We start from the raw sequence: 24,015 nt of genomic DNA, 5'->3' as shown, positions 1-24,015 counted from the left end.
TGTGTGTGTGTATCTGTGGGGTTGGATGTGCACGTGTGCACGTGTGTGTATGTTTTTCAGTGTAAGAAAAAGGTTTGAAAAGTTCAGCTGCAGGCGCTAATGAATTTGGCATCCTTCAAGCTGTGTCTGGTAAGGAGCAATTCTAATGACAGGCCCATGACACATGCTCCAAGAGAATGTGACAACAGTCTCAGTTGGAAGGATTGCTGCTTCAGAGACCTGCTTTCAGCTCCCAAGTGTGTTGCCCTGGGGAGAGCAGGCTGTGTAGACCTCTGGTGACCAGGCTGAGCACTTCAGATAGGGCATCATACCAGCCTTTCAAGAACCACAAAAACGATCTGTGGGTCAAGGTGGCCATAAACGGCCCACATCAGATTAGATCACTACATAGAGACAAGCTTACCTGAAGGGAGAATAGGGAAAGTTTACTTCCCAGTAATATTGTTTCTATGAATTTTTTTTTTTTTTTTGGAGGCTGTTCAGGCTTTTCATCTTTTGTCAGTCTCCCTAATAGTGTACGTGGCTACAGACAGGCATTGCCCATTTTATTGCTAGCTGCCTCCAAAGATTGGTGAGCTCTAAGAGTAGGAAAAAAATGCTCTTGGAAAATTACTGGAGTCACATGGAACATCTCTGGCCTTTTGAAACTTTGTCATCTGAAAATAAAGAGCAGATAACTTTTATTTATTTATTTTTTGCTGAGGAAGATTTGCCCTGAGCTAACATCTGTGCCAATCTTCCTCTACTTTATATGTGGGTTGCTGCCACAGCATGGCTACCAATGAGTGGTGTAAGTCTGCGCCTGGGAACTAAACCTGGGCTGGCAAAGTTGAGCATACCAAACCTAACAACTAGGCCACCAGGTCAGCCCCAAAAGGCAGATACCTTTGGATTATATGATTGTGCATGAACCATGTTATGCTTACACTTGCTCCCAGACTCATTTCCCTCATTTCCATCCTATGTACCTCTATTAGTTTCTCCTTCCTATGGGCCCTTGTGCCATGCCTCTCTCTATTGTGTTTCTTTGATCATTTGGTCATTTGTTTTGTTTTTTTATAGTATGCCACAAACAATATTGAGCATGTACAATGTATCAGGCATCTTAGGAGGCATTGGAAATAAGAAAATTATCATCATGGTCCCTAGTCTCAAGGAGCCAACACTCTAATTGAGGCACAGAAAAGAAAACGAATTTACTAGTCATTTGTTGCAATAAGATTGCATACAAGTGATCCCACCACACAGTAGCTTGCAAATATACACATTTATTCTTTTTTTTTTAAGATTGGCACCTGAACTAACAACTGTTGCCAATCTTCTTTTTTTTTTCCCTGCTTTATCTCCCCAAATCCCCCCCGTACATAGTTGTGTATTCTAGTTGCAGGTCCTTCTAGTTGTGGCATGTGGGAAGCCGCCTCAACATGGCCTGACAAGTGGTGCCATGTCTGTGCCCAGGATCTGAACTGGCGAAACCCTGGGCCGCCGCAGCGGAGCACACAAACTTAACCACTCGGCCGTGGGGCTGGCCCCTACACATTTATTCTTACGCTTAATGAGTCTGCAGGTCAACTGTAGTCTGGTGGATCTAGGCTAGGTAGCTCTCTTTCAGGCTGTGAGTCAGCTATGCGTGCCTCCAGACTGTGGGTCGGGCTCAGATCTTCTCCATGTGTATTTGTTCTGAGGCCCAGGTGGAAGGGGTAGGAGATTCCCTGGGGCATGCTACTCTTGTGGCGGTTCACAGAGCTAACTAAACCACACAGCGCAGTTAATATAATACCTGCTAACATTTTAACAGCTGAAGCAAGTCACATTGTCAAGCCCAATGTCAATGGAGCGGGGAAATATATTCCACCCACTCTAGTGTGCTACAAGGTCTCATGATAGAAGAAGGGCATGAAGAATTGGCAAGATAATCTAATCTACCACACACATGATGGCAAAAGTATGATAAATGGTACAAGAAAAGGATATTCAAGATTTAGAGGAAGTACAGAGAAATATCTCAGAGGAGGGGTATATCAGTCAGGATTCAACCAGAGAAGCAGAGCAGGTAGGATGGATGGATGGATGGATAGATAGATAGATAGATAGATAGATAGCAAGATAGATAGATAGATAATGGATGGATGGAGAGATAGAAGATAGAGAGATGATTAATAGAGAGAGAGATATGATAGAGAAAAGATGGATGATAGAAGATAGATAATGGATAGATAGCTAGATGATAGATGAAGAAAGGAAGGAAAGAATGATGGAAGGAAGGAAGGACAGAAATAAGATAGCAAGATAGATAGATAGATGCATGGCTAAATGACAGACAAATGTTGGATAGATGATAGACAATAAATGGGTAGATACATGCATACATACATGCATACATAGATAGATAGATAGATAGATAGATAGATAGATAGATGGATAGATGATAGACAGATAGACGGTAGACAGATCGATCCGTAGTTGTTACAGGGATTTGACTTTATGCAGTTGTGGCAGTAGGTTAAGCTGTCTCTGTAGGTTTTTCTGCATCTCATGCTGGAACTTGAGGTCCACAGGCCAAACAGTCAAGAAGGGAAACTGGATGTAAAGTGGTGGAGACCAAGGGCCAGCAAGAACCCACAGACACTGAATATTCATGTTCAAGGATGGACTGAAACTCATGTCGGTTCTTGTTGCCTTTGCCTTGGGACCTTGGTGATAGACGTAAACACACGCCTGGCCCAGAAGTCAGAGATGCTCAGGGAGGGTCAGGGGAAGGCAGAGCGGTTGCAGGCCCAGCTGCTGCTTCACACCAAAGAGGCGAGTCAGCATGTCAGCAACAATGTGTGTGCAAACTACAAAACGACTATCTCTTCTGTCCTTCACATCTCCCAAGAGTCCTCCTTGTGGCTCATCCTAACCAGAAACATTTAAAAAAAAAGAAAAAAGTGCTATCTGGGAAATGCCAGCCTAGCCGAGTTGACCCATTACAGAGCCATCACAAGGGAATCTAATCCCACTACTGGAAAGAGTAAACTAGAAAATGCTTTCAGGGAAGGCAGTGTTCAAACTGAATCTTTAAGGATGAACAGGAGTTACCCATGAAGAGGAATGGCAGTCTAGGCAGACACAAAGCATGAGAAAGATAAGGCTCAGGAATCTGGAAGGTCCTGGTGTGGAAGCCACCGGGAACACACCGGCAGTCAAGTTGTGCAGCTAAGGAGCATGCACATCAAGAGAATGATGGAGCATCTTAGGAAAAGGGAGTTGGAAGGGGCTTATTATAGAAGTAGGCCTTGGGTGCATGCCAAGGAGGTTTTAAGGAAGTGGAAGTCATTTCTGGATTGAGTGTTTTCAGTAAGCATTGGGTATTGTTACAAAGTGAATTATGTCCCCCCACAAAAAATTTCATATATTGAAGTCCTAACCCCCCGTATCTCAGAATGTGACTGTAGTTGAAGATAGGGCCTTTAAGAAGGTGATTAAGGTTAATGAGGTCCTAAGGGTTGGATCTAACAGGACTGGTGTCCTTAGAAGAAGAGGAAGAGACACCAGGGATGGGCGTGCACAGAGGAAAAGCCATGTGAGGACATAGAGAGAAGATGATCATCTGCAAGCCAAGGAGAGTGGCTCCAGGAGACATCAAACCTGCCGACACCTTGATCCTGGATTTCCAGCCTCTAGAAATGTGAGAAAATAGAGTTCTGTCATTTAAGCCGCCCAGTCTGCGATATTTTGTCGTGGCAGCCTGAGCAGACTAATACAGGCATCTTGGCAGTTTTTATCTAGAGACCAGGAAGATTAAGACAGAGCTAGAGTAAAGAAGCAGTTGAAAGAAGAGCATGTTTCATTATTTTGTGGTTGTGATCTCAGTCTCTCTTCCACCATGGTCTTAAGTCTAATTATCTTTATATTCTGTGAGAGTTGTTTGTGTTTCGTTGGGAACATCATGGCCTACCTGTCAGCTACCAGCTCCCGGAGCTGTTTTGCCCTTTCTCATTGGCATATTCAGAAAGGAGTCTCATTTACTGATCCAGAAATTACATTGAATCTCCAACGCTTATTATGTTGAATCCAGATTCCTTTGTTCAATTTACAGACTCACAGTCTGGCCTCACCCTTCTTAGTTTCTTTTATTTCCCCACATTTGTCAATGCTTGTGCTATTCTATTCAGACTTTCTTTTTTCCTGTTTCCCACATAACTATCTTCAGCCTGGTGTCTCTTGCTTGGGGTGACCTCACACTTTCCCTCCAAGGGCAAGCACACCCTTCAAGATTCCTTCAAGCCTTATCCATCCATGAAATGCTCTCAGATTCCTCCAGCCAACTCTTGTCATCTCTCCTTCCTTGGAACTCTCATGGCTCAGAAAATATCACAGCAATAGGCACTGTATTGTTCTTTGTTTCATATAGGTAAGTTCTGTCTTTCTAACATGGTTATGTGTTCCTTGAGGCCAGGGGCCATGTCTGATACCTCTTTTGAATTCAGTTGTAGATAACTAACATTGTAGTCCCTCAAAAAAAAAAAAATATATAGTTGGTTTGTTGCATCACAGTTTTTTTTTTTTTCAAACTGGGACCACATCAGGACATCTTTCTATTTCCTTTGCTACTGAGATGATGTCCCCGACTTATTCATGTATTCAGCCAGCCAGCCAGCAAGTATTTTTGAGTGCCTATTTTTGTGCTCAGCACTTGACGTTTGAGCCGAGTAAGGATACACAGAAATAAACCTGGTGAGGGAGTGGGGATCATTGGAAAAGTTTGCGGGTGTAGGAAACGGCAGGAACAGAAGCACAGAAGCAAAAGAGACCATATACGTGAGGACTTGAAAGAGGTTCATAGTGCAAAGAGCATAACGTGGAGGTGAGAAAACCCATAAGACGAGGTTAGAGATGTGGGCAGTTCTTGTGAACCGTATAAGGTGGCTTGGCTTCATCCAAGGGCAGGGAAAATCTCTCATGTTCTGAGTAGGAGACAACTATGACCATATTTCCATCTTAGAGACCTCACTGCTGAGATGCGTAGCATGGATCAGAGCCAGTGAGAGCAGAGATGGAGAGGTTCCCTAAGAACTATGAGAGCCTGAAGTAGGGTAGCGTAGACGGCAAAATGAGGTGGGTGCTAGAGAAAGTGTGGTTCATCTGATTTGCATTGTCTCTCTGGCAACTTTTACTCACAAGCATTTGACTTCCTATATGTTTATATTCATCAAATCACGCTTTGGTTATGGGATTAAAAATGGACACTAGGTTTTGTTGACCTGGGTGCTGACTGCCTGGGTATGTTCACTCTGTGAATACCAGGGAGTACTTTTCTCTAAGTATATGATACGTCACTAAAAAAGTTTAAAACAAGGCCAGCCCTGGTGGCCTAGTGGTTAAGTTCGGTGTGCTCCTCTGTGGCGGTCCAGGTACGGACCTACACCACTCATCTATCAGTAGCCATGCTGTGACGGTGGCTCACATACAAAATAGAGGAAGATTGGCAACAGATGTTAACTCAGGGTGAATCTTCCTCAACAACAACAACAAATGTTTAAAACAATCGACCCAGGAAATGTTATCCAAGTCTGGAGTTTATAGTGCCTTACAACTTTCGGAATCCTTATCTGGCAAAATTCAAAGATCCCTTCAGAAATGACACTTTCTGTTGCTTTTAGGACTATTGGCTCCACGCGGCCTATTGGAAGCATACGAGATTGTTCCACACTGGTGCTTTCCTGTTCTGTGAGCTGGGTACAGCCCTTAGCCCCGCACCCCTCCCCCCAGTTGTTATTTCAGTTATGCATTAAAAGATGGCAAAGGACAGCAGGGTGCTTTTCACTTCCATCTCAGAAGTCAGGACAAGCAGCTAAATGTTTGGTTAGAGTCAGGCCAGAGAAAGCACGCATTTTATCTGGGACCTCACGGGTCACCTCCACCCCTACCCGAGCCTCCTTGTTCAGTGAGTACGTGGGCAAGGAACTAGCCTGCTCCCTTGGAGAGTTGTTGCCCCGGTTCCCAACCAATTCCTGAAACTTTGCGATCATCCCTGCTTCTTATTTGTGCTGTGCTGCTTTTTCATTTAGCATCCAAACAAATACTTGGTGAGATCATACACAGCAAGGTAACTCCAATCTTCATGTGCCTATATTTTCTCTCTCTGGCTAGGTTTAAGCCCCGTAGTAATGTATTTGGCCCCATCTTTCACTGGAGCATCTCTCTTTGCTTCCTCCTCAATTTTTGATTTGCCCTGGGGTTCGGGTCTTGGTCCGTTTCTCATTTCTCACTCTTGATACTCTTCCCGGCTGATCCCACCCACTGCGGTAGTTCTAACTCACTCCTCCAAGCTGAAGACCTGCTTGCAGGCGTCTTAAGTTCCACTTATCCCCAGTGGAATCACTTATCTCCTCCATCTACTCTGCTTTGGCTTTTTTGGTTTCTATCTCAGTTAGCAGTGTGATCATTTGCCAAATTCTTCATGTTAGAAACATCAGAATTACCTTCAACTCTTGTTTTCTCGATTCTACCCATTCAGTTGTCCATATAACGATTCCAGGCCTAAAATATCTTTTGACTCTCATCCTCTCTCTAAATAGCTACTGCCTGGACCAGGTGGAACAGTGAAAAGAGCTAAGCCTGACTCCCATCTGGGCCACTTACCGCATGTGTCAGCTCCGGCCTTTCTTCGTCTCCCAGACCCGCAATGTCCTCATTTGTGTGATGTGGATGATAATATCAATTTACTGGATTGTTCTGATAATTGAGTGATTTAATCTTATCCGGAGCATCTCTAATAAGCCCGACAAATAGACAGTGGCCCACAAACAGAAGAACATCCCATGGGGGCCACATCACGTGTTACCTGTGCCGTGGCTTCCCCACTGTCTCCCTGACTCTAGACTTTCTCTCTTCTCGGTTCATGCTCCATACTGAAACCACAATTATCTTTCCAGAGCCAGAGCTGTATAAAAATCTTTCATGGCTTCCTTTTGCCAGGTTTTAGTAGGGAATGCAATGTCCTTCCTCCCTCAGCTCCAGGCTACTTTCTGCCTTATCTCTTTGGCCTCTAGGAACTTTCCTTTGAAGATCATGACTTAGTCATTTTCTTAGAACATTCCTCACATACACCATAACAATATTAATACAGTCACATCACTTAACTATGGGGATGCATTCTGAGAAGTGCACCATTAGGCAATTTTATCATTGTGCGAACATCATAGAGTGTGCTTACTCAAACCCAGATGGTATAGCCTACTACCCACCTACAGTAATAGTACTAATCTTATGGGACCACCGTCATATATGCAGCCTGTCATTGTCCAAAACGTCATGATGCAGCACATGGCTGTATATATAATAGGAATAGAGAAGTGAAAGTACTATTTAAGGTCTAGCCCTGCAATGCAAAACAAAATCAAATTAATACCCTTTTAAAAGTGAAGATAGATCTCATTGGGAACTGACTTCAGGAAATGTGTGTGGCATTCAATGGCATTCAATCTAGACCATCGTGGGTTTTAAGAGCAGGCAGAGGATAGAACTAATAAGAGAAGACCTTGCTGTAGCTCCCTGGGGGTCCAAGCGAGGTGAGAGGGAAGTAGGGCAGGACGTCCCTGGGAGAAAGGGTGGGACTTACCGACATACAGGAAGAGTTAAATACATGAAATAGGTCTACCGAAAATGAACGAAGCGAAAGTTAGACTGACTTCTAATTCTTGTTCCTTGCCCATAAGGACACTTGCTGTTTCTAAGACAACACGAACATCACCCTCCAACTCCCATTGCCGCTACTTCTGAAAGTTTTGTCCACTCATCTCATCTTCCACGCCAAGTCCTACCTGCCTACAGTTTACCAACTCCCAAACTTCAGTATCTGTGGAAAGTAAGGAGGGAAATTTATCATTTATTGTTTTATTTTCTTTGCATCGATATAAATGGTGCTTTAAAGTTCAACAAAATTATTCAAACAACAAGCTTATCACTCCATCTGAACAAATCTATAAAGTCCTTAACATGAGGAACAAGGCCTTCCTGCTCTTTCTTTCCCTCTCGGGTTCAAGGCGAATGACGGCTCATAGGTGAGTGTGGTGAGTATTTCACAAACTGTGTTATAGAGCTGTAAGCCACGGAGATTAGGTCCCTTACCAGGAAGAATGCTTCACGGAGAAATCCAGTCATTGAACAAGTGTTCATTAAGTATCTACCATATGCCGCATGTTGTTCTAAAGTGGTGATAAAATGGAGTCAGTTCCTGCTTTCATGCAACTCAGGTTCAGAAACAGATAATAAGTAAATAAGTGGATCATTTCATTTTAGAGAGTGATATATAAAGAGATGTAACATTTGAAGCACCTGCATATTCCATAAGAGCTGTGACTGTGTTGTGGTAGCTTAAAAACCATCTTTTCTAAACCATCTGGGTTTCTCTTTCATCACTGTCATATAATCACATGAATCCCCATCTTGATCTCACCTCCCCATGAGGGAGGCTAGTCGGCTGCACCCATGGCCTTCATTACTGTTGTGCTGTCTACTTCTGAGGATCCCCTAGGATCGAAACCACTAAGAAAGGGGGGTCCCAAAGTGCACCAAACTCTACATGTCCATTGAGGACTCGTGGATAATAGTCAAGCTACAGGATTCTCTGTCATGGCAGTCGGAGCAGGCAGAAAGGTGGCTGCGTGCGCATGTGTCTGTCTTAAAAATAGCAGTAATGCACTTGGCCCATTTTCCATGCAAATGTTAATGCCTAACTTAGGCATATTCACCTGTGACCTTCTCAAGATTTCCCCTCTGCTGAAGAGTGGCCCTTGGCAAAGCATTAGGCCAGAAAATGACCATTCAAGTGTGAAGGTTATTTGCTAAGTCATAAGAGTTCACAAACCAAAGTTAGTTATTTTATCAACTGGGCCATTTATAGTAGTCTGTTTTCATGGGAAATCCTTTACTTTCTTTGTCTTCAATGGGCCTTTCTCTGCCTACACAGAATTAGCTCTCTAAAGCCAGTCCTTGGTGTCTGCTTTCATCGCCCTTTCCTTAATCGCAAGCTGTCATTACTACTCTTTATAATAACACCTCTTAAATTTATCTAGTGCCTATTTTCAAGTGGCTTCTTGGAGCTCTAAGCACCGTATGGTTTATTATTTCCACCTACTTATTGGTAAACATGACGCTTTATAATTTTAAGGGGCTTTACAATTGTTCTTGCTAATTACTCACCCCCACGCCCCACTCATCCTAGTAAACATCTCCATTTTGAAAACAAGTAAATAATTCTACCATTTATAGAAGGAGTGTCCATTTGGAACTCGGGGCCTTTGGGTTTGTCATCGGGATGGCCGTTCCTGCTTCTAAAGCCTGACTTGGAGGTAATTTTTGAGTGCTCAAGGGGAAGGAACTCATGTTACATAGATGCTCAGATTACCATCACACCCTTTCTTTACTAACGCTGCTGAGGTTTCACTTTAAACCAACTGTCAGTTTTATGTTTCAGGTAGTGATTTGTGATACCTGTGTCCTTTTGGCTTGGAGGGTTTTTTTCCCCTCAAGGCAGGAGGGAGCATTGAGTCTGAACAGGATTGCTCCGTATTCCCATTGGTTCTGGCTCCTGTCTGTTGCAATGCTCTCGGCTTGCCGCCGTGTGTAGACTTTAGTGCTTTGCCTCCATTCTGCCCGTAGAGACCCCAATATATTAATATATATATTAAATGTATAAGACAAAGGTCAATGAGTTACTTATTTTATGAGGCTGACAAAGCTGGTCAGAGGAACTTTGTGTCTTCTGCTCCATACCAGCTCTGGATGGAAATTCATCCACTCACACACGGACTTATCAACTTTACTGAGTACCAAGTGTACATCAGGCACTGAGTGTGCTGGAAATCCGTTTCTTGTAGACTTTGGTCATTGCTTCATATTTATTTCATGAATTCTCTGTGTATTCTCTCCCAATTTTATAACAATGCGATACGTTTCCTAGTTAGATCCGGCACTTCTTGGCATCTGCTGTGCTCTGAATGTTTGCATCCTCCCAAAATTCATATGTTGAAATCTAAAGCCTGATGGCATGATATTAGGAGGTGGGGTCCTGGGGACGTGATTCGGTCATGAGGGTGGAGCTTCATACATGGGATTGGTGTTCTTATAAAAGAAACCCCACAGAGATCCCTCACTCCTTCCGCCATGTGAGGACACAATAAGAACTATACTGCCAGCTGTGAACCAGGAAGAGGGCCCTCACCAGAACAGGACCATGCCAGCACTTGATCTCGGACTTCCAGCCTCCAGAACCGTGAGGAATAAACGCCTGTTGTTAATAAGCTACCGGTCTGTGGTGTTTTGTTATAGCAGCCCGAATAGACTAAGACGGAATCTGAAACTAGCAACTGAATAGATTTCACGTCCTTGGTGCCTGCACATTCCAAGACTGTTCTTTCAGGATGGGGAGCTGAGGGGCAGGCTAGGTTTTTATAGTGTCCTATCCTTCATCAAAGAAGGAATCGGTGCTGCCAGGCCCTACAGCTCTAGCACACTTCATATTGCACACTTCCATCAAAATGGTGCTTATTATTTGTGCGCTATAAATGTCAAAATGCAAAGACAAGGCATAGAAGGCAGAAAGAAGTTGGAGTCATTAATGTTGCGTTTAAAAATTTAGCTTTTGTGGGCCAGCCCAGTGGCGCAGTGCTCTCTGCTTCAGCGGCCCGGGGTTGGTCAGTTCGGATCCTGGGCGTGAATCTACACACCACTCATCAAGCCATGCTGTGGTGGCATCCCACATAGAAGAACTAGAAGGACTTACAACTAGGATATACAACCATGCACTGGGGCTTTGGGGAGAAAAAAAGAGGAAGATTGGCAACAGATGTTCTCTCAGGGCCAGTCTTCCTCACCAAAAAAAGCACTTAAAAAGAACCTTTAAAAATTTAGCTTTTTATTCTAAAAATTACCTATAACATAAAGAAATGAACTTATAATTTACCTTTTAAAAAATTTTTAGGGAGCTCAAATCTAGAAACGTTGAGGAATCTGGCTGATTCTCAGCTCACCCCCATACTCCAACATTACAGTACTTTCCCAGTATTTTCACCCACCAAGTTTGCATTATTAGCTACAGTTAAAAAGCATCTTTTTGGATACAGAAGGCTTTGAAATAAACTAAGTTTTTGTTGTTGTTCTTTGCTAACTACTACCATAATCCTTTTGAAAAACTTTCCCTTACAAACCAAATTTAGTAATAATCAGGAGTGTGAAAAATTAACTCCTACTGTAGAGGACCTCAAAAAAGAAAATTCAGCCCCAAAAGGGCTTAGTCTGTCTAGTTTCAACTCCATATTCATTTGAAATAAAGTTTTGAAAGGAATTAAGTACTAGTAGTCAAAACATAAATCAATTTTGCATTAATTTACTCTCTATCCTCTAAGGTTATTACTATCAAATTAGAAAAGTGTAAACTTGGTTAGACTAGACACTGCTTAGGAGCCACACCTTGCCTGAGTGTGTCTGTGGACCCCTGGGCATGGGAGGAGCCCTGGATCGCACTGCGGTACAGTGGAAAGAATGCGAGCCCAGGGCTTGGTAGACTGGATTCCCAAGCTCGGTCATTATTGCACGTTCTCTGGGCAAGTTGCTCAATCTTTCTTGAACTTTTTCAGCTGAGAGGGTAATGGTAGCAGGTCTGCCCACCCCACAGTGTTGTTGTGGGGATCCAATGAGCTGCTGAAATGTGAAAAGATCCTGAAATTTAAAACGCAACAACCTGTAAGGAATTCTCAGTGTTGGCAGCTGCGCCAACGGAATGCCTGAATTAGAATAAAAAGTGGTTTTTTTTCCCCACTTTTTGTTAAGGAAACTACAGAAAGGAACTTTGAAAAGAAAACGGTCTTCTCCCCAAGGTTCCAATAGTTAAAAATAAATGCAGTCCTTTCTTTAACAAAGATTTATGAAGTACCAGCTAAGGGAGAGTTATTCTATTGGGTGGATTAAGAAGTACAAAGAGTAACCCAATGTGGTTTTGGAGTCAAAGTCTTACTCTACAATATGTAGACGTTAGAAATCACATACCTTCTTTCAGTTCACTCATCTTTATAACCCCGAGTTCAGCGCATGCAACTGGCAGATGTCAAACCCTCAATCTGTCATCTTAGTGGAGTCTGGACAAGTACTACACTCTTACCTCAATAGCTTTCTCATTATTTAGGTCCCTAGACTAAAAAGGAAATGGAGAGAATATAAAATATTTAATGGTTTGATTCAATTCCAGCTCTTACTACTATGGATCCATAATTCATTTCACTATAGGAACAGCTTCATATACTGCAGCATTGACTTCCAAAGCTAAGAATCTATTTATGGATAAGCAAATGCGTTATTGTTATATGCTAGCATTTGCCTCACAGTTTCGCCCCTATTAGAAATTGTATGGGAAGTTTTAAGAAAATGGCTTTGTGTGCTTTTTTTCCTTTCTCTAATAGATAAAACTGTGGCCAATGTCAGTCCACTCATCCCACGTGTTATGAATATTTGCACTGACAGAACACACTGACAGAACAGTTTCATTCCAAGCTCTCCAGGTGCTTTAAAACAAATTAGCGTTTGTCACCTCCATTTAACTGCTGGTGCAAAAAGAGCCACAGAGAGGTTAAGTGACTTCTGCCTCAGCACTCACTATAAGTCACTAGGGAGATGGCCTAGTGACTCTTTATCTCTTTCTCTCCCTCCAAGGTCTCTCGAGTTCCAAGCACATTTACATGATGTTTATCTTCCTTCAAAAGAACATCTTAGATTTTATATAATATCTTTCCCTGGCAAGATAATTCATTTTTATATGTTCACTCTTTAACTTTCATATGCTATAATGAAGGAAGGAAATGTAAAAATATGGTTGTTTTAAGGACAAGGCTCTCATTTCGTGATTTGACCCTTGTCAAGTTCTCCATCGTGTCTTCTTATGGCTATCCAGAAGTATGGATGGTGACCACTATCAGTCACCATTGCTTATGATCCTCAGTCCAATGGATAGACTAAGCAAGACTATGCAGCAGAGATTAAAGACCCTTCATGACACTCCCGAACATCTCCATCGACCTAGCTATGGGCCAGGACCAAGTTCAGAGGTCAGAGGTCTAGCAAGGTCTTGGAGGGTATTCCCACATAGGAGGGAAACAGAGCATGCCATTATTTTCCCCACCCCACTATTATTCCCACAAATGTTTTATAACCTTGGTTATCACCAAGGTGCATGGTGGTGCTGGTGGAGGACAGGTGAAGTCCTCTGAGCCTGGGAGCGAGGAAACCAGTACTCAGTGATTCAGATCTGTTTTGGGCTGTGTTCTGCGTTGTTCCATCCAAGCTGAGAGCATTCTTGGCTTCCTGTCAGGACACACCTCCTGGAGTGGTGCCTTAGTTTGCACTTTTGGATGACTGACTCTTCTGTCCATAGCATCTCGTCTTTTCTGTGTGTGTTTAACTTGCTGTTTTACTTGGCTAATCTGCATGGCATTCTTCTAGTTCCAATAAACAGAAGCACAATGTGCACTTCCCTGGTTAACTGTATATGCTAGGCCCAGTGTGTATAAGAAAGTAGGGAAGCAGATTTTTCTTATTTTGGAAAAGAGCATCTAATTGATCTTTTGAGGATGATGCTCCGGGGTTAAGTAGGACCTCAATCTGATTGAACAATCTTTGCACCGCCCACCTCCTTTGGAGGCTTCAGGTGGATCATGCTCTGATCTCCCAAGAACTCTGGTGCGCACAGAGTTAAAACAGTTCCAAGTGCCCCCACGTCTGTCCTCTGCGTCCATGACCCAGTGTGGGGCTAAGGGTCTTGACCTTGTCACTCTTCCTGAGGACAAGCGGAGAGGAACAGATGAATCCAGCTGTGAATTCACTGTCCCAGAAAAGAGAAGTAAAAATCCTTTTTAGCACACTGACCTGTCCAAATCTTCTTAGTCCTCTGCAATGCATGCTGAGTTGCTAGCAAAAAGAAAATGGGAAATTGGTTTGGCTCGTAAATGTAGGAGCAAAAGGTAAATGAGTGACTTATTTTTCTTTCCAATTTTTTCAGGTGGTAATTAGGAGAGCTCACACCAGCCAGGCTTGAGTGAATGCAAACAAGAGCCCCATAGGCAGCACGGTGTATTAATGTAAAAATATGCCTAGACAACGTAACTTGTCAAAGAGGATTATTTCTACTTAGTGAATCTGCAGGAGCCCCTTGGCTCCAACATTCAGAATTTGACTAGAGAAGAGAGTGGGGCAAGAGAGAGAGGGAGAGAGGGAGGGAGGGAGGGAGGGAGGGAGAGAGAGAGAGAGCGTTAGTGAACAGCTACCGTGGCCGCGATGTTTGAGTGTACTTCTGAACTGGCTTTTGTTGAGACTATCAGTGTATCAGTGTAGAAAGCATGCGCTGTCCCAAATCCGCTGTTACTATGAGAAATGAGGAGCTGCTTTTAAGGTATGTTGTTGTGTCCTTTGTTTTTAATGTATGTTTTTCTAGTTTCTAGAGCTGGCTGAGGCAATAATCATGCTCCGAATCAAGGAGCTTCCTTATCTTAGAAGGAAAAAAAAAAAAGGATCAAGAGAGAGAGGGAAACGAAATCGAGACCAAGAGATTGAGAGAAAGCAAGCCAGCCAGAGAAAGGAAAAGGACTGCTGTGTGCGAGTTATATGTGCACTAGTTGCCTTTTGAAGGCATATCATGTATTTGCTCGCTGCTATTTGTGAGTGGCCAGCGGATTGTTTTAAAGGCTCCGAATCTGGCTCTTGGTTTGTCTTTTCCTGTGCAATGTCTAAGCCTCTTTCATTATTATGCACTCTGCATGGAATAATCATGGAAAAAGGAGCTAAGGAGACTCCATGTTAGACTTGCAGCCCAAATACCGCTCTAATCTGGACTTAGCCTACCTAAATAGTCCTTCTGGGTTACCAGGTTTGAATCACTTTATCCTGTTTGCCAAAATGTGTACCTGTTTAAAGACCTCTGTTCATGCATGGCGTCCTGGGTCCCTGTGTCTTGAAAGGAAATATTTGTTTCCTGCATCTGTGTTAGGGTTCTCTCGTATACCAGGAATGAGCCACCACTGACCTTTTGGGAAGCAGAGAAAGAATTATGATAGAATTGGCATCCTGCTTTGAAAAATGTAGTCTTTTGTTTATTTGCTAGCAGACATTGTAGCACTGAATACATCTTTGGGTCTGACAATGGGACCGGTTGAACAATGGAGCTGTCAAACTAGCTTAATGCATGTCTAGGGTTTTTTTTTTTCTTTCTCAACACCTTTTTATCTGCTATAATCTTGTTTGTATAGACTATACAGAATGAAGAGCTTTTAGAACTGCTTGTTTGTGGTTTTATGCTTTTAAAAAATTTAATATCTACCGTTTAGAGAGTTTTTTGCATTTTGCAGCAATCTTGGGTGGGTAAAGTTAGAGATTTATTGCTTGCCTCTCTGTTAACTACAGAAAGAAACTTATTGATTGAGGCTTCTTGTAATACCATTATCATTCTGGCAAATACCTTGTTATCAGACATGCCTCTACAGAATTTAATGCTGGGGGATTTAAAATTTACCTGTTTGGTGGACTTACAGAACGTAGCATGAAAGAGAAGAGGAACATTTCTAATGCTTAAGGAAATTATAATTTCTAGTCTTTACCTCCTCTTTTGGCATCTAGTTAAACTAGAAATTCAAGGACAAGTGAGAACTTTTGCCCTTATAATTTTGGTCACAAACTATTATTATATAGGCTATTAAGTTGTTAAGCTAAAGGTCTCTATGGAATATATTGATTTTTGATATATGGTTATGTGCTCATAAAATGCATTTGCAGGGCAAACATTTCCACATCTTCAAAAATCTTTCCTTTTACAACATAAGCATTGGTTTCTAAGGTGAAAATAGTAAGACTTCAAAATGAGAAAATGGAAAAGTCTATTTCAAACTTCTCAAATATTGAAACCATTTTTCTTCTCATGCTAGATATAAAAGAACTGGTCCTAGAATATTAAATGGTAATTGATTTACATGAAAATCATCGTACTAAGGTTGGTTTCCTTAAAGAATATATCTTATCTCACATTTTGGTGTTTTCTTAATTAGCTATGTTCAAGCAATATATTGAAAAATATTAGTAAATTTATAAAGAAAGATTAAAGACCTAATTTTAAAAACAGAAGGGAAATCATTTTAAAGGGCAAATTTTTTTTAAAAAAATATCTAGTTACAAATATTTCCCCTTGGATTATATTGTATTTCAAATTAGTGATGTTACCAGTAAATGAGGACAAGATTTATTCCTTATGAAAACACAGTTATGAAACATTAACTCTTTTTTAGAGTTTGGACAGGCAATTCTATTTTTTAGACTTAAGTTGAAATGGTGTGAAATATTTAATTCCGAATTATTACAATTAATGTTACAGGCTAAATAGCCTTCACAAGGATAGATTTTCTATTTACAATATATTCAGAGCCTGGGTGGACCTAAAGCATGTCTGCAATATAATAATATTTTTAAAGTTATCCATTGTGAATAGAGTGGATTTAAAATGCATCCTTATTATGTTCTCTTACTTCCAATGGGATCTGAACTGCTCATTCCATCGGATGCCAGTAATTGCTTTTAGGATGAGCTCATAAAAGGTAATTGGGGAAGCTTTATATCCAAAGCTGGCCCACTGTTACCAGCACACCTAGATTCTGCTTTCGTGGGAAACGTTTATTCCAAAACAAAGGTGGCAAAGCAATTTTTTTTGTGACTTGGGAGAAAAGTAGTTTACTGTGCTCCCTGGCTACTTGTCAGTAGCACACTGAAACGAATAACTTGGAAGTCTCCATCTTGAATTTTCAACTAAATTATAATTATCTACCTGTCATCCATTCACTTCAATTCATAGTTAGTTCCAAGAACAAGGGAAATCCCTTCTCAATTTGCTTCTCCTGGCCTGAGATCGATGACCAGCTTTCAGAATTCGGAGACCCCCATTCCAGTATCCAACATACAGATATCTTTTCCTCTAGCCTGTTGGGGAAGGTGTGAGGTTGCCCCAAGTTGGCAAACTTGTCTACGTCTATTTCCACAATAGTAACAAGATACGTAATCTGTATCCTGCCGTCAGCCTCTGTAGGTGAGGATCCCCCTCAATAGGGACCTAAACAAATGTCAAGGGAAATTTTAATTCTAAGCCCAGATTTGCAGAAAAGGAATAGCAAGAGATTCAAAGTGGGAAAATGGCTTCTTTCAGTAGAATAACGACTGCACCCTAGTCTCGCCACACGCGAGCTTGGGGAATATTCACGTGGATGTGTTCAGCAGACCCCAGGCTGAGATCTGTAACCTCAATGCATTAATATTCTTTTATTTGTTCAAATGAAACCTCCCGGTTTTTCTCTATTTAAACGTGCGTGTATACAGCTGCAAAATATCCCTTTGGGGCGGAAAAACAAAGAAGAGCATTGGATTAATATCCATATCTAGAACTTTACAGCAAGTGCACATTGTGCTTGAATACCTTGGAAGTCATTCAAAGAATGAATCAATACTAATTATTGTAATCAGGGGGGTTAATTAGGTGAAAACATGGCTGATGGAAAGTTCATTGCTCACAGCCCTGGAAACACCTAGGTTGATGAAAAGAGAGGAAAAATGCAAAAGGAAAAGTCTTATGTGGGAATGATTGCTCTGTATTTAAGGGGTCAGAATTTGTAGATGAAAAACACACCTGGATTTGGTGTAATCGCAGTAGGGAAGAAATTAGAAATATCCAGCTTAGTTTCTTGTACAGAGATTTCTGTAAGAGTTGTTAGCAGAAAGCAGTGTGTTTAGGGCCATCTCCTGCAGCCCCCAAGCATTTATCTGCACCTCTTCAAACAGGAAAAAGTACAGCCCATTCAGTTGCAATAATGCCTTGGATCATCTTTATTAGCCTTCACTGAATTTCTTCCTACATTTTGGTGATTCCTGGGGGATTTCTTAAGGGGGAAGCAGGTTTCTTCTCTCATAAAACTATTGATTGCTTCTCTAATGGTTATTGGCTTCGGGAGTTTTTCTGAACTCACACTGACTTTTATTCCATAGGAAAGACAAGGCAGTGGTTCGGAGAGGATTAAAATTTGTGGCATTATATTCAACTGACATTGGGAAGAAGGTGTCAGAGGCAGGAAAGTGTCTGTGAGGGTTCAATGTTGTAGCACATTAAGAATTGAAGTGAAGTGTCCTAGAGCCGCAGCACCCTCCGATCACATGGTCACAATCTACAGAGATTGGACTGAGATGAAGCTAGATATATGTGTAAGACAGGGTGTGTGTGCGTGCACACACGCCCATGTGTGCAGACGTGTTTGAGCTGCCACTCAACTCAGAAACGTGCTGGTTAACCCTGATTTGGGATGAGGTACACTTGTTCCCAAACACAGCCTTCTGCTTCATGTGATGTCCTGAGGGATTATCATGTACAGGTATGTCTGTCTTTTCCATAGCTTTCTTCCAACCGTGTAACTGATCCGAGCACATTTTCTTGTATGTCAAGAGCATCATAGTTAATGGGAAATGGCATCTGTGGAGAAACAACGACACCAGCCCAGAGTGACATGTATTACCAGGGCAGCCCAAGCTGCCAGCTCAGCCCATTCCAAGTTGACCCGCCCATGACTGGCTGCTTAGGATTGTGGTGAATCACTGGAATTTATGAAGCAGGACTTGCCAGCATGCCCTCAGAGAAGAATAGAAACTAGAATTTTCCTGTAAAATCATTCAGTTCAACAAAGTTGGTGGTCATGGTCAAGAAGAGCCTGAGGTTTCAAGTTATAATGCTCATACACCTATAATATTCGTGGATTTTTAAATCCTCATCTTGAGAAAGGTTGCAGCTTACAGTTGGTAGACACTCTGTGTTGAAACTTACAGGTGGCATCGCTGGCTTCCTGCTGGTGTGTGAAGCGACCAGAATGAACACAGTCGTGCTTTATGCAGAAATGGATCAGAGGCTTCTCACCCCTCCTATAAAACTGTCCATCTCGGTAATAAAGGGGCAGGAGGCCCTGCAATGCCTTTATCATGCTTTGTCTTTTGAACATCTTGGTCAGGGACCCCAGCTCTTTTGGGTTCTGGGAGATGGCTTATCTGTTCATTCAGAGACGATTTCGGAAGCATCTCTGTAAGCGAAAACTCACTGAGCTGGAGGTGGGTGACGTGAGTTCCTGGTGGCAGCAGTTAGGATTCATTGTGACCTTCTCTTTGGAAACTGAGCTGATAAAAAGGGATGGAGACCTCACGCCAAGCCACAGGATGCTCAGTGTCTGCTCTCCAAACACCACAACTTTCCTCTGCCCTCCAGGTTAGGCTACTACCTTAGAAGTGGAATTAGCAGTGAAAATTTAATGCTGCAAGAACAATAGGATTAGGACTGGCTTTCTCTTTTCCTTCCCAACTGCCAGTTCCAGGTTTAAACAAAGACTGGGGGGATGTGCGAGTGTTATGATTGGAAGTAAGAAATAAACCTAAAATTTATGGACAATCTCTTGCATGCCTGGCACCACAGCAGGTAGTTTCTTTTATGATGTATAATGTAATCCTCACAGATATCCAAGAATTAGTGGTAGTTATGTTATTCCCATTTTAAAGATGAAAAACTGAGACCGAGAGAGGTAAGTAATAGGCCTGTGGGCACACAGCTCGTAGTGGAAGGGATTCCAACTCAGGACTCCTCCAAACTCCTTCCCTGCCCAACTGGAAAGTATAATATTGAATATTTGACGCTTTAAAGCCATATCTTCTTCTGGAACTGCATGTGCTCCATGGACTCTGATCTGTACATGCCTCGTGGTTTTGCCACTGAGGAAGCCGTACTGTAGGAAAGAAAACAATCACAGCAGTTGTGGCTTCTGAGTTCTATCAACTCCCCTCTATATCCTCACTTTTTCACTTTATAGTTTATGGGGTCTTTGAATTGAAGCATCTTGTGCCTCACTTTTCTCAAGCTTTAATCTGTATAGTGGGAACAGATGTTGGAGGGAAAAAGAATTTGAAAGCGTTCAGAAATTGTGACTTTTTTTCTGGATAAGGGGCCAAAATATGTCCTCCTGCAATTGTAACCCATGTAGCAACAAACATATATTGCGCTGGATATAAGAGATGGTCTCAGCCGTCAAGAAGCTCACAACAGTTAGGAAACAGAGGTAGAACAGTGGGCAAGAAGGTATCAGGTGGTGTAATGCAAAGGAAGGGAAGTTGAACTGGGCCTTGAAGGATGGATGAGTAGGAGAATAGGGAAGTTGTCCCCAGATTTATCTTTGTTATTAAAACAAAGCAAAACAAAATCCTTAGCTTCATCCCCTTTCTTCCTCAGATCCCAAGTCATTCACATCTCTCCTCATCTCTAACCTTGCCATATTCTAACAAAATAGGGCAAATGTAGCTATTAGCTCCAGGGAGTGGGGACAGACTTAGTGATTGGGTGACATAAAGATTTACACTCAACAGCAGAGATAAGACAACATACAACACATTCCACTTAGCTTGGGTAGATGGCCATACTACTTTTCCATGAAGATTTTGGGTAGTTCTTTTAAGAAAAAGAAATGGTTTTTTTTTTTTTTTTTTTTTTTTACCTAATGGACTTCATAGGAATTAGCATCAAAAGCAAATTTAAGTAAAAACTCGTTTGGGATTTTCAAAAACTTCCATCATAAGCTAAAAATAGCTAGAGATTTGAACCATATTATAGGGAAAAAATAAATTTCCTGTGCTCAAAACCTTAATGTATTTTCAACCTCCATGTCACTTTAATAGCTTGGTTATATAATTGCTGTAGTAATAATTAGGTTAACCCATTGTTCTTCTTATCTGAGGATCACGGTCGATTTTGATTTTTCAGCCATTCATCCCTAAGAGGAAATGATTGCCACGCGTATGACAAAGGTCTAGCTGATGAATCAGAAAATTAAATAACGTGTTCCCAGTATCAATCAACTCTTGGACAGAATCAAATGCAGACTCCAACAGGTTTGGTTCTTAAAACTTGTCATTTTCACTAGTTCGAGACTAGCAATTGGCTTAGAGTCTGGTCTGCACGCCCCATATCAGATGACTTCCCATCCTCATAATCAAAAGCTCTCTGATGGGGATCCGTCATCATTGTGGGTTGAGTTGATTCATGTGTTCTGTTTTACAGAAACCCAAGATTTGCTCTCTTAATCTTCACTCTTCTTCAAGATGTATTTGTTCAGAGAAGGGAGAGACGTTCAGACAAATGGGGCTGTCACGCCTTGAGAGATTCCCTCTTAAGTTGAGATTTTGATTCTTGCCAAGATCTGTCTCAGACAACCCCACCCTAAGGCTTAAAACTTCCATTGCTTTTGCTTCACCCCCACCTGTTGCTGCTTTCTCTCTGGACCCAACATTACGCTTACTACTAAGTCCACCCAGCTGTTATTGCTCAGCTGTTGGATTTCATCAAGCAGTAGTTTCTCCTTTTTTGATTTATCGACACGTGACAGTAAGATGAGAACTTTTGGCCAATTGGGGAAAACATTTTCTGAGGTTGGCAGTGTTGAAGGGCAGATTGCCAGGGAACTAAAAACCTCATTCTGAGAGGTATAAATTTTGTTCCTGCCGCCAGGCTGGCACCAGATAAGGGTAGCTGGTATAGTCTAACAAATCTCAGCATCTTCAAGAGGCCCCTGGAACGTTCCTTCGGAGGTCTTCTCTGAGCCACTTCGTGTGCAAATCATCATGCTAGACAGGCAAGCTTTCTCATCTCCCCACCCTCTCTCCATTCTTCTCCTCCCCTATTTTCATATCTTATTTACTCACTTCCTGGGACACAGTCTTACATCCTCCCCCTCCCACCCCCTGGTCATGTCTAGAAAGGAATCCCACGGCTCCCTCCAGAGACAGCTGTTCCTAGTTCGGAAATCAGCCTTGGTCAAGGCAAGGCAAGCGTGATTTCTCTCGCAGAGAAGCAACCCACGACAGCTCTCTTCACTTTTGTAGTCACCTGCCTCCTCAGACATGCAGCTGTAGAGAAAAGCTTCTGGCATTGTCTGGCTTCCATTTGAGAAAGAAAAGGGGATAAAGGAGAAAGAAACAGTAAAGCTGGGGCGGGGGGCGGGGGAGTGGTATTATGGAAAAAGGTGGAAACTGGAAAGGCAAGCTAGAGAGGGAAGTGATGAGCTGGCTGAGCTCTGGGTCTCACAGATCTGCAGTATTAACATTTCATCCCCTTGGAATGGAAGTTTCTGAAAACTCTAGAGGGGCTCCTCATTTCCGAGTGCGAAGGTATGTATACAAAGAACCATCTTCAGCTCGAGGGCCTCTTCAGAAGGAAGATAAATTCACCATTGTGTATTTTTGCTCTATTAAAAACAGATTCAGAAAAACACAAGATTGCAAAAAGCCAGTAGCAGCTGTTCTCAAGGGACAGTGCCTACTTAAAATTCCCGTAAAAATGTAAAATAAGAGTTTAATAACTATTTCATCTTTGTTGGCATTTAATTTGACTTAAGTCATTTTAGGAATGTGATAAAGTCACCATTCCAGAAGCTTTTAAAATGGGAGGGTGGGGTGGGAAGAATAAGGTGATCATTTTAAACTTACGATTGTTGATATAAATATTTATTTTTTAAAGGAAACCGTTCAGGAGCTAAGAAAAGATATATTTACAATGTATCACTTAAGGATCTGTTTGGGGTTTTTTTTAAACACATAAAAAAACACCATTGTTTATTTTTGCAAGTTGCTAATGAAACTGGAGTGAGCCAAGAACAAACACATGGCCGAAAGTCAGATGCTCTCCCAGGTACTTAAAATTCATGTGGATTTCAAATTTATTGGCTGGAAATGATGGGAAATCCCCTTATAGGGCCTGTATTTCTTGCTCCAAATGGCTCTGAGCACACTGGGCTTTTTTTTTTTTTTTTGTGAACCGAAACAGCTATGGTAATAAAACTTGAATTTGAAAATGTGATAGAGGAAAGATGTTCTGGATTCTAGTTTGTAAGGATGAGCCAGAAATGAGGGCCATAAAAACCCTTTTGTGATGGTACCTTTTTGAGTAGAGGGAAAAGGACGGGTGCATCTATGTAGCTGCACAGCTGACAGTAGACTGCTTTTAAAGACATTGTGATGTGTGAAGTTATGTACGGGAATAATGAACAAAATGGAAATCTGTCAAAATATATAAGCTTGTCTGCAGGAGAGGAAAATTAACTGCTTGGTTATACACATTAATTACTATCCAGGCACCGGTCTCTTAGTTATGGATAAACTTTATGCAAAAATGTTGAAAGATCTATAACCAAGGGACAATATTCTGGTTCACTGATTGAGTAGGGGGGCTAGAAATAGGATTCTTCCAATTCAAGCAGTGAGTACTCTTTGGGCAAATGCATTTATTAGCACTCTGTTCTATTGAGAGGGTTTTTTTTAATGCCAGTGATAATTCAGTGCTCAGACAATGACCATTGGAGAAAACCCAGTTTGAGATGAGGCATGAGAGGGAAGCAGTTGCTGAAACAGCACTGTGCACCCGATTGCCTTGGAAGGCCTCGCAGAAAATGAGGTCATTCAGAAAGTTTCCCTTGAAGTGCTTCCAATTCTTGAATTGCCTTTTGTTTGGGAAATGAATAGCAAGTTGATTAAAAAAAAAAAGTAGACAATTAGGGAAGGTAGAGCGATGGGCCCAGGGAAGAGCTTAAAGTTTTTCTACAATGAAGCTAAAACGAGGAGGAAACTTCATGGTTCCCAACAGCCCCGTCCCTGGTGATGTCAGCACACAGGGGTGTCACCAACCAGGTCTCGTCCAGGAGAGGGGTCGGCTAATGGCCTCATCCTCTCTTACTGCTGTTGATAAGATCCTTGGCTCTGAGACAGCTTCATTGAACCCAAGTGTTCAACAGCGGCCCAGTGGAGCTGTCTGCCAAATAATTCCAACTGCCAAAACATGATACCTGATGGCTCATTACCGCATGAAAATTAAAAAAGGGGCCCCATTGAGTTGTTTTTAGATTTTTTTTCCCCCTTCTGCCAAAGCAGTGAAATGAAAAA

At 41.9% G+C, this 24,015-nt stretch overlaps 1 protein-coding gene across 27 annotated transcripts in view; it reads left to right on the top strand.

The window, feature by feature from the left end:
* Positions 1-24,015, top strand: part of CELF2 (CUGBP Elav-like family member 2) — a 789,986-nt gene that overhangs the window by 463,669 nt on the left and 302,302 nt on the right. For 5 of the 27 annotated variants that reach the window (XM_070255394.1, XM_070255391.1, XM_070255392.1 and 2 more), the window contains exon 1: positions 14,260-14,425. The exons of 21 other annotated variants lie outside the window; for them this stretch is intronic. In XM_070255394.1, coding sequence (XP_070111495.1) covers positions 14,373-14,425 — 53 coding nt within the window. In that variant the 5' untranslated portion in view covers positions 14,260-14,372. Of the gene's footprint in view, positions 1-14,259; positions 14,426-14,584; positions 14,900-24,015 lie in introns of those variants that run through there. One more of the 27 variants, XM_070255419.1, reaches the window with a different exon arrangement.

Source organism: Equus caballus, chromosome 29 (assembly GCF_041296265.1).
Source record: "Equus caballus isolate H_3958 breed thoroughbred chromosome 29, TB-T2T, whole genome shotgun sequence".
Classification (NCBI taxonomy): Eukaryota; Metazoa; Chordata; class Mammalia; order Perissodactyla; family Equidae; genus Equus; species Equus caballus.
This window is presented reverse-complemented; position numbering and strand designations above follow the sequence as displayed.